Here is an 11701-nt window from a genome sequence, read left to right as displayed (position 1 = left end):
ATTCTGTTATCATTGATCAGCTGTTTTACTACTTTTACATATTATATCTCTCAAGTCTCAATACATTTTTAGCCCCACCTACTATAATTATAGTTTTATTTCGGTGTACGCTGTATAGTGTATGTGTATTGTGATTTGTGTTTGTGTACACACCACACTGTTTAGTGCACACTGCAACAAATTATCGCCTATCACAAAAAGTCAGCAGTCGCCACTCGCCACTCACTACTCAGCAGCAGAATAGCAGATTTCTCGAATATTAGGGAACTCGCTAAGGATAAATTTATTTCATAAGTTCGTCATGTTATTTAATAGTTACTCAATATTACAGTTTTAAGATCTTATCTATTGTTACATTAATTTTTCAACAGTAAGTTATTAATCATGTCGGGAAAAGACAAATTGCCAATCTTTCCATCTCGTGGGTGAGTAAATCAACTGATAAGATATCGAAATTGGGCGTTGTCTGTTGATGTGTTGCTTAAATACAATTTGTATTTGCTCAATTTTTGAGGCAACATACTTGGTTATTTTTCCAAAACTAAGATTTAATTTATTGATACATACACCATGGTCTACGACACTATGTGTAAAAAAAAACTGATTTTAGCATTCGTAGTCCTATTCAGACATATTGTAATATATAGGTACTGTGTACTGTGACTGTAATATAATTATGATTTTAATTATGTCTTAGTGCTCAAACAATGATGAAAGGGCGTCTTATGGGAGCACAAAAAGGGCATAGTTTGTTAAAAAAAAAAGCTGATGCTTTACAAATGAGATTTCGTTTGATTCTTGGTAAAATTATTCAGGTACAATTAAATATATTAAATAATATGCATATTAGTTTATTATTAATTGCCATTTTCTAAACCAAAAACTTGTTAATATCTAACAACTATCTTATGTGTGCAGACAAAGACATTGATGGGCGAGGTAATGAAAGAAGCAGCATTTTCTTTGGCAGAAGCAAAATTTACTACCGGTGATTTTAATCAAGTTGTCTTGCAAAATGTAACAAAAGCTCAAATAAAAATACGCACTAAAAAGGATAATGTTGCTGGTAATAAAAAAAAATATTTGGATTATATTGTAACATTATATTAATAAATGTATTTAATGTAGGTGTGACACTGCCTGTTTTTGAAAGTTACCAGGATGGTACAGACACTTATGAATTAGCAGGTTTAGCTCGAGGGGGTCAACAGTTAGCCAAGCTTAAAAAAAATTATCAAACTGCAATTAAGCTTCTGGTTGAATTAGCATCATTGCAAACATCTTTTGTTACTCTGGATGATGTTATTAAAATAACAAATAGAAGAGTCAATGCTATTGAACATGGTATGCATTTAAATTGGAATATATTCTTATCCTGTATATTGTATTATTTTATATTTTTTTATGTATTATGAATCTAATCCTGTAGTAATTACTTTTCTAGTTATTATACCCAGAATTGAAAAAACACTTGCATATATTATTTCCGAGCTTGACGAATTAGAGCGAGAAGAATTTTACAGGTATATTTATAGATCAAGTATAATTATATTTACTCTATTGAAGTTAAGAACCGTGCATAGTAGCGACCATTTTTTGTTGAATGGTAGTCAGACCCATTTGTCATCCCTACAGAATCTACAATCTATACGCCTACCTTGTAGTCATTTCACACCTAAGCACACATTGGCCGCCAAGTATAGTTCTTAACTTGAATAGAGTATAATTAATAATCATAACAAGTCTTAATATTATATAAATTTAAATATATGCAAATTATTTTACTTAATATTATGTAAAAATAAATATCTTAAAAATACTATAAAAAATGTTTCAATGTAATTTCTTGTATTTTATAAAATATTGCCCGGTTTATGATAAAAGAATCAACCTGTATAATATATTAGAGTAATAATGTACTTTTATTTTTTTACTTAAGGATTTTGTTATGTATTTATGTTATTAAGGTTAAAGAAGATTCAGGATAAGAAGAAAATTTCTAACAAAAAGAAAGAACAACTTAAGAAAGATATGAAAGAAGCTAATGCTAAATATGGTAACATGTTGGATGAAGGAGATGAAGATTTGTTATTTTAATTGAAGTAATATTAAAGATATCTTGCTTCTAATATATAATATGAATTAGGCACTGTACAAGAATATTGAGTAATTATTATAAAAAAAACTGTACTTCATACTCTTATAGTAATTAATACAAAATCAAATTAATGTTTACATTGTTCATAATATTAAATAATTATTTTCAGTTACCATGTAATATGCCCTCATCATCATTAAACTTAGAAAATAAACTATATTTGATGCAAAGTAATTACATTTTGATTTATATGTAATACATATAGTATGTACCTTAAAGTAAGGAATCTATGGTTCAATTGTTAAGCTACAAATTCAATGTACTTTTTAAGATATAAAATAGATAGGTGTTTTATTAAACATATTATTTTTATTGGTTTATATTAGATAAGAGTTTGTCTGTTATAGATGGTAAATGTTTAAATATTTTTAGTTTATTTTTGTGTAATAAACATTCCATTATTCAACTAACTACATGAGATAATATCTCATCAGACTTATTGTGTATGTAATGAAATAAATTATTTTATCATGCATATCTGTTCACCGTACCATAAATGAAGTTGTTGTCTCTATTATTGTTATAACTTATAATATACTTATTATTCATAATATTCTATACTTGCATACATACTAATAACTTAAATGTTATCTTACACTTTTTGAATACCTTTATTGTTACCATTTTACATCAATATTAGAGTATTAATATATTATTTAAAATATTATATAATAGCTAATAATTTTGAACATTTTTGAAATACTAAATTTAATATATCTATATTATTTAATTGTTGGGGATATTTTCTAATCAAATCATTAATTCCAAAAAAAAAATGTATTTAATTACTGTTTTTCTGTTTCTTTTTTGAGTATTTATATTTATTTTATTCCTTAATAAACACAATTATTTAATATGTAGGATATCAATAAGTTTTGATAACTATGTCAGGGAATCTTTAAAAATTAAAAAAATACTATGACATTGCCAAAGGGGGTCCACTCCCCTGGATGCGCTACTGATACATATTGTTATTATGTTGTCATTAAGACAGATATTCATATGCCTTATAAATTTATTAAATATGCATACAGTTATGTCCAATGAAATGAACAAAATTGAAAATTGTAATATTTTTGAAACTATTGTCATGATTTATATCAACACCATTATTTTCTTTTGAAAACTTAATTGCATATACAATATAATCGCTTTCTGTGCTTGCAAAAATCATCTCATCTTAAACACCATTTTATTTTAGACATCCTATATCATATGTACATGAGTATGTAGTATGTATCTGAATTATATTAACATTTGTAAACTACAACTTTAAAGAAATAAAAAAGATAAGTTGGTAGATGAAAGTTTCAAATCAATTTTTTTTGTAAAATTGTAATTATATTTATTTGCACTCATGCTGTATTTTAATTTATAGTTACTAATTTACTATACATTTTTTATTTAAATTAGTGACCAGTTTGAGAGGGCTAATTTCTCTGTTTGTACGTTTGTAGCATATCATTTCAACGTTTTAAAGGGGCAATCCCCACATCCCTCAATTTCCGCCTATGCTTATAAATTATACAATTAATATACCTAGTATACGTATTAATAATACTGATTATTTATTATAGTTAATTATTATATTGAAAAACTTGACATATAACATATTTATTTTACAAATATGTAAAGTATATAAATATATAATAAGGTTTCTATGTTTAAAAATAATTTGGTCATCACCTCAAATAAATAATTATAAACATTATGTCAAGAGTAATGAGTACTACTATGCAATAAATTGAGTCAACTGCAGAATAAGCCTGTAAGGTTTGCCACTTGGGTATGTCTTGAGTGTGCATGTTGCGTGTGTGACGAGGGTAAGAGTAGAGTATTATTTTTTTAATACAACCTTCCCACCGGTCAAAAATAGTTTTAAAATTGAATGCTATTTAGTGCTAATTTTTTCAATTTTTTTTTTCAAATAAGAAAAATACTTTTTAAAACGTTGGTCTCAATAACATTTTTTAAAAACTAATAATTTCGGGAACTAAAAGTTACAATAGTTAAAATCAGTGGCGTACTTGAGGGGGGCAGTGGATGCGAATTCCCCCCATGATTAGAAGAAAAAATTGGTTTTTACATATAATAATAGGTACATATTATGATGTCAAGGCAAAACGAATTTTTTTTTATATTGTAGATACAATATGTTTTCAAATTATAATATGAAAACATGTTATATTGTTATAGCTGACTGGAGTTTCTAATAAATTTGTTTGTACGTCCTGGGAATGGGCGTTTACTTCGTAGTCGTCAGAGAAGTAATCTTATCATATAAACAGTCGCATACTCGCATAACGATTTACATTATCACCAAGTCCGGAAAAAAGGGGGGCAGAGGGCCCACGTATCACGTATGTACATAGTCTTCTCGTCTTAAAATTACATTGCGTGGTAATAATTTGTACTTTTTATAGTGCCCAAGGGAATATATTTTTTTTCTTGTTTGAACTAATTGGACCCGTCATCCGCCTACCATGTTCACCACCACGGGCATGGTAAGTGGGGGCACATGGTCATTTTTTCATTGGTTGGGACCCACAACCATGTATTGACCCCTGGGCTCCTGAAGGTCTCAATCCGGACTTGAGTTTATCACCAAATTAAAGATATTACCTATACCATATAAATATTATTTTAATTTATAGTAAGTTGTCTAACCAGAAAACTCCTTTTCTATTGAATATTTAGCATTATTTGTTCTAGAAAAGGGTCATCACTCATCAGACATAAAAGTGATAAACTTTGTGATACATTCAATTGGGTACAATATAAGCTTGTGTATAATAATTAATAATTTTAGTCTCCCCCCCCCAATAAAACTAAATAAAAAACGCTACTGTTTAAAAGGGATATGAAGAAAAAAATTAATCGATCTACGACAATGTAAAACCTTTATACAATAATTTAAAAAGAAGGTGGACAAGTGGGTAAGTACCGCTTTGCTAAACACTAGTTTCCAAACATGTTATCGTTGTTATGGATGGGTTATATTTGAATTCAATGATAAATAATTGTATACGAAAAACGATTCTGAGCGGAGACGTTGTGTCAACCTAGCATATATACTTGTATAAATAATGAAATTTAATAGTTAAAATTCATAAAAATCGAAAATATCTCATGGCTATAAATAGTGTAACTTTCCGGTGAATTTTATCTTTTTGATATAGGTAGAACAATTTGTTGGGAACCTATTAAAAATTATAATGTTAGCTATGAGACTGAGAAGAAAAACTTTTACCTATGAATTTGTAACTGAAAAATAGTTAGAACATTTTCGAAATTTTAATGAATTTTTTTACTAACCTTACGTATGAAATATATATTCAAATATAATAATATAAATAAAACCACAACCCTGTTTGTATTAGTTGTATGTTTTATAGTAGTTACACAAGAAATCAACATTGTTTTATTATACCTACCTACCTATAATATGGAAAATAATGCGAATGCTATATAGATTATAGCTGTCATCCACATTTAACTTACACTAAAAAAGTTTATAGTATTTAATAAATGGTTTAAATGAAAATAATATTATTTGCACACATATATGTTATATATGTTACTTTTAAGTAGGGAAGGGTGTCAGCACTGTAGTAAGGAATGGTGGGCTAGGGCAGTCTACACCAGTCTAGTGACAGTGAGTGTGAGTTCGCCCATGATGAGTGCGACGTGTTGTGTTGACCGATGTCTTTTACGTTAACTAATAAGTAATAACTATGTGAAATGTATTTAACAAACTGTATCAACTAAATGCGAATGATTTAAACGTGTAACGTTATTCTATAATAACCCTATGAGTATTAGTTTATATTACTTATAGTAATAGCATAGGTACCATAATATTATACCTTCAATACTATAATTAATTGTACAATTATAATACACATCATATTACCATTATTGGTTCAGTAGGTATGCAGAAAATAACAGTAATTAATATAAAATAAAAGATATGTTAATATTGTAACGATTGTCGTCATCGACAATACGTCGACTCCCTACGTTGAGCACGGCTAATATGCCGAGTGTTAGTAATGGCAAATGTGGTCGCGCAATATACATAAATAATATGCTGACCAAGGTCTAGCACGCGTCGTTTTAATGACCAACCGGGCAGTCGAGTGTTTTATAGTTGAGAGCCAATAGTTGATAGTGGATGGTCCATAGTGGAAGTCGATGGGTGACTATTCGACCGGTTCAATCCACATTGGATATCGGCACCCACGACCTGCAGTGGCGTACGCAGGATTTTTCAATGAGGGGGGGCAGGGGGTGGGCCGCTTGAAAATTAGTTACAATTTTATTTTTGTTTTGTCCAGTCTAATAATTTCAGACGTTTATTCGAGGTATTTTAAAATGTTTGTAACTTTTCAACTTTTCTGGTAGAAAAATGCTCTGATCATAAGCTTCGATGCCCAATGTATGTTTTTGGAAGCAAATTGGATCTAGTTGGTACTTTTAGCAGGTCGAGATTGAAAATGCTCAGTGCTTTTTAAAATAATTGGAGAAATGTATTAAAATTGTTTGGTAACACCAGCTTGGTTATACCATCCTCACTTGGATTGTATTTGATTAGTTTAAATTTTTTTTTCTATAAATGTCAATAAAAAATTATTTATCCGGTCAAAAAGCTTAAAAATGTAATACGTAAGTTTTTATTATAGGTAAAATATTAACGATACATAGGCATCATGGTTATTTTTTATAAGCATTTAAAGTTCAAATTTCGTCAAAACCACAGTTAATTTGTACCGAAAAATTACAGATAATTTTAGGAAAATTGGTATGCAAATACAATGTTTTTTCAAAAATGAATTCATTCTGGTCAGATGTATATGAAATTGACGTCTTGCTTTGCAACGTCTTGACAGTTGAAACTTGGTAAATATATTTTTTTAAAGTAATATTATACGGTCAATGGGGTGGGGGGGTTCGTTCTTCAGCCCCGTCAGGTGCATTGAATCTACGAATGTGCTCTCCAGCTGACGTTATATCTGGATTGATAACAATAGCGTGATTGTCATTTTGTAATTTGTGCCTTTGTGATTTGAATAATTTTAACAATAAATATTGCTCATTCAATAAAGCGTCCAAATCACCGACGATGCGTCTGGCAAAAAGTGAATTAAGGTCTCTACGACGTGCATTCACGCGATTGGCGAGTGCGCTTTCGAAGTCCTCTCCACCCATAAAGTAAATTTGTAAAAATGTATGTGGTTCGTTTGGCATTGGTAGCAATGAGCCCACTTTGTGATAAACTTGGCCTTTGATTTTGAATGTTGAATTAAATTGTTGACCATTTTGCAGCATTATTTTTAACTATTTCTGTTGCTCCAAACGATGTCATTTAGAAACATGAATTTAATGTTCGAATTGACTTAGGAACGAGTTAGAATCTAGATCCGTACCGATAAGTAAACCGTTCAATGGTTTAGGTGGTGTTTCAATTTCCAGTAATTGCACTTTTCCTGACGCTCAACGCATACCAGCAGGCTCATTTTTGAATTTAAGCGCATTACAATGTGGACATTCCTTGTCTATAGCACCAATCTTTACTTGGCTTATTAGCTTCATTAGCGGAGTACAGGCAAAATATGGGTACAAACTTATTGAAAGGATTGTTTGGCTTGTAAAATTGTTAGCTCTCCAATCGACCAATCTTACTCTCCTATTTATACATTTTAAAAATTCTAAAACGCACCTCTCGTTTAACTACGATTTCTCATGTTCCATTGACTAGGTACCTCCAATTATTACTTGTCATACCTATGACATTATATGAAAAAAGTTTTTCAAATTTGAAAAACACAAACAATAATGGTTTTTGAAACAGTAAGAACTTTTTTCATATAAGTGATATCAAAAAAATAAAAACAACGTTGCACAGCCAAAGTTCTCTTCTTTATATGGTGAAAATCTCGTTTCTTAGTTATGACTGTAGCCTTCTCGGTTCTTTCCCGCGCAAAACATTTTCTTGCTATATGTTGTACATTTGTAAGACGGACACAACTGCAATGCATGCTGGTATAGCGTCCTCTTAATATAGATTTTCCTATAGAAAGCCGTTTTCTTCAAAACCGCAATAATACACAATTTTTTCACAATCACTTTTTGCAGCTGATAAAATTAAGTCACGGTAACAGTAATATCATGTACTGTTTAACCCACATTTCCTAATCATGCTAATTTATTACAATAGTTCACTATTAATATATGAATATATGATATATTAATGATATAATGTGATAACTAATAACATATAGGTACCTAATCTTTATTCTCCTATTGCTTATAGTTCTCGTGCGCGGATCGTTTGTTCTTTCGTGTGTCGTGTGGGTTGTTGTGTCGAAAACAGAACAGTTATTCTTTTCTTATATCTACCGTGTGTAATTCATTGAAATGTTGAACAAATTTTGGAAATATTGAACATGTAACAGGAAGTATTACGTAAATACAGTCCATAGTTTTTTGTCATCTGCTGAAGTTATTGGTATTGGTGAACACCACTGCAATATTATACAGGTAAGAGAACTTTTAATAAAACAATAATAATAATATTTATAATAGTTTATAAATGTATAAAAGTGTAGGAATAAATATTACATATGACATGTATTTAAATACTTGATAATAAATTAAGGAAAACCGGGAGTTTTTACGCAAAATCAGTTTTTGACAAATTCGATTTTTTTTTGTTGGTATAACTCTAAAATAAATTACCGTAGGTAAATGACATTTTCACTTAATATTCATATTATCATTTGCTATATACTAGTATACTCCAAAGAAATTCAATATATGTTGACTTGTTTTGAACTTTACAGACATTTTCAGTTTCCAATTTTTTAGGTTTTTTTTCTATAGGTGTCAATAAAATGATATTTGTTGGGTCAAAAAGCTTGAAAATTTAATACAAGATTTCTTATATATTGTTACAATGGAAATTCAAATGTATTAAACATACTAAGTCTTAATTTTTTTTTATATGCATTTTAAGTTTGAATTTTGACAAAATACATAAAAATCACGAAAATGTGAAAATTATTTTAAGTTGGAAATTCATAAAAATCTTTCTTTTTAAATCTAAGGTTTTCAAATATAATACAAGATTCCTTATAAGTTTGTCAACCTTTCTCAATCTATTTTCACAAAATAGAGAAGAACTTAGGAATACTTAAAAAAATTAAAAAAATATGTCTTTATTTAATTTTGATAGTAATCGTAATTTGTATAAAATATAACCACGTTCTTAAAATAATACAAATTAAAAATAATAGTGTTAAATTTAAAATATCAAGATTTTAGAAAGACAATGCACGAGTGTATAAAAAGAAGTAATTGTATTTGTAGTCCAGTGCAATTAGACGAAAAAAGGGGTTCAGCTCGGAAAAATTCCCACCTAGCTGAATTTTGGTACACATCTTTATTACATCGTTGTAAACAATGTTTAAAAAGTCGACCTCGATATCATGTACGCGTTAAAGGTTATTCGAGGTCAAAGGTCACGAAATTGGCCTTTTTTTAATATCTCGTTTTTTATTGGTCGTACAAAAAAAAGTTTCAGATACAAATTGTAGAGGAGGTAATTATCTACAAAAATGGTCTCTTGACATTTTCACGTCAAGTTGATAGTTTTTCCGTTATAAGGCCAACAATGTGTACACTTTTAATGAAATATGATTTTTTCGCTAAAAACAAGTAGCCTTTGCGTTAATATCTCGCTTTATACTGTTTGTACGATAAAAAATCTCGAACAAAAATTGTAGAGGACAAAATTCTCTACAAAATGGTTGTGTATATATATATATCCAATCGCACTTGCGGTATACAAATTTTAATGTTTACCATACAAAATTACAATAATATAATATAATATTATATCATATTATAATAACGATAATAAAAATGCATTCGTTTTATGCAAGATGTATATATAGGTACATTGTACATATTACTGTTGTCTGGATGCTAGATGGCGAACTGGGTGGTTGGGGGAAACAGGTTGTACACAGTGCCGCATTAAGCCAAATTGCCGCCCCGGGGCAATATAAAATTTGCCGCCTATATATATTTAAAAAAAATATCATATGATTTTCACCTCTCTTTTTTCGCTATCATAAACACTGTGAGTTGATCTCGTGTTGTTACATCAGGAGTCGAGTCTACTATAAGTGAAAAATATTTAAATAATTTTTAGTTTTTTTTTCTATAAATATCAATACAATTTTATCTGTTGAGTAAAAAATCTTGAAAATTTAATAGAAGGCTCCTAGGTTATTGTTTCAAAGGCAGAAGAAAAAAATTAAAAATCTTTAGTCACAGTTTTTATTTATAAGCATTTAAAGTTCAAATTTTGACAAAATACGGAAAAATCACGAAAATTAGCAAATTATTTTGAGTTGAGAATTCATAAAAATTTTTCTTTTTAAATCTAAGATTTGAAAATGTAATATAAGATTACTCATAAGTTTGTCTACCTTTATCAAAAAAAAAATGTCTACAAGAAACTTAAATTAAATTTTTATGAGCGTCTGAAATTTATATTTTTACAACATTTGATATTTTCTCGATTTCTCATGTAACAATTTTCTTATTTTATTGTAATTAAAAAACGAATGACTGTAGATACTTGAAAAATTCATTAAATGTTTATATTAGCATTTTCTATACACCATAAAATTTTAAAAATATTTTGACTCTTTTTGAGCTGTTTACGGACATTGTCAGTTTTCAATTTTTTTAGTTTTTTTTTCTATAAATATCAATAAAATTGTATTTGTTGGGTAAAAAAGTGTGAATATTTAATATAAAGCTCCTGATATATAATAGCAGTTGAAAAATATTAAAAATACATAGGCAACATTTTTTTTATAAGCATTTAAAGTTCAAATTTTGACAACATTTATCAAATTTATAATTTATTAACTATTTTGTAGTTAAAAATGTATAAAATGTTTAACTTTTATGGCTAAGGATTGAAAATTTAAAACAAGGCTCCACGTAAATAGGTTATATATAAATTACTTTATTCACAATAATATCATCAAATATACTTGATAATATCATAGGCTGACTGACCGTTTTCGCTCAGAATCGTTTTTCTTATACAATGATATTATATCATTGAATTCAAATTTAACACCATCCATTACAGTGACCCATTTGTAACCTACTGTACAGCAGAGCGACTTCCACTTATCCACCTTTTTTTCTTTTGCTGCTTTTTGGTAAGCTGCACCACTTAATTTAATTCGCTTACCAGACATAGTATAGTATTCAATAACATACATTTAACAAACACAACACTGTTGTCTACCGAAATTGCGTCGATACTGTGGTCGTCAACAGACGACAGTCGATGATAAGATTACTAAAATGATCGTCAAATACGTTTTTTCGCGATTATTATTAGATCATACAGCTCGCATTGCCCGCAACAGCAAACAGGCGACAGCTCTTCGATGTGATTGAGTCACTCGCCGAAAATTAAAAGCTATAAATAACACAGACACACAACTGTGATGC

General features: G+C 29.0%; 1 protein-coding gene across 2 annotated transcripts; it reads left to right on the top strand.

The window, feature by feature from the left end:
• The first annotated feature begins 140 nt into the window (after positions 1-140).
• Positions 141-2709, top strand: LOC132941288 (V-type proton ATPase subunit D-like). 2 transcript variants are annotated; one of them, XM_061009281.1, is made up of 7 exons: positions 144-294; positions 372-425; positions 698-815; positions 919-1066; positions 1129-1344; positions 1445-1523; positions 1968-2709. In XM_061009281.1, the coding sequence occupies exons 2-7, from the start codon at positions 385-387 to the stop codon at positions 2095-2097; spliced, it is 732 nt and encodes a 243-aa protein (XP_060865264.1). In that variant the 5' UTR covers positions 144-294; positions 372-384; the 3' UTR covers positions 2098-2709. The 2 variants fall into 2 exon arrangements, with proteins under 2 accessions (XP_060865263.1, XP_060865264.1); XM_061009280.1 differs by having other exon boundaries at positions 141-425.
• Positions 2710-11701: the final 8992 nt, after the last annotated feature.

The sequence above is a fragment of the Metopolophium dirhodum genome, chromosome 3 (genome assembly GCF_019925205.1).
Source record: "Metopolophium dirhodum isolate CAU chromosome 3, ASM1992520v1, whole genome shotgun sequence".
In the NCBI taxonomy this organism is placed as follows: Eukaryota; Metazoa; Arthropoda; class Insecta; order Hemiptera; family Aphididae; genus Metopolophium; species Metopolophium dirhodum.
This window is presented reverse-complemented; position numbering and strand designations above follow the sequence as displayed.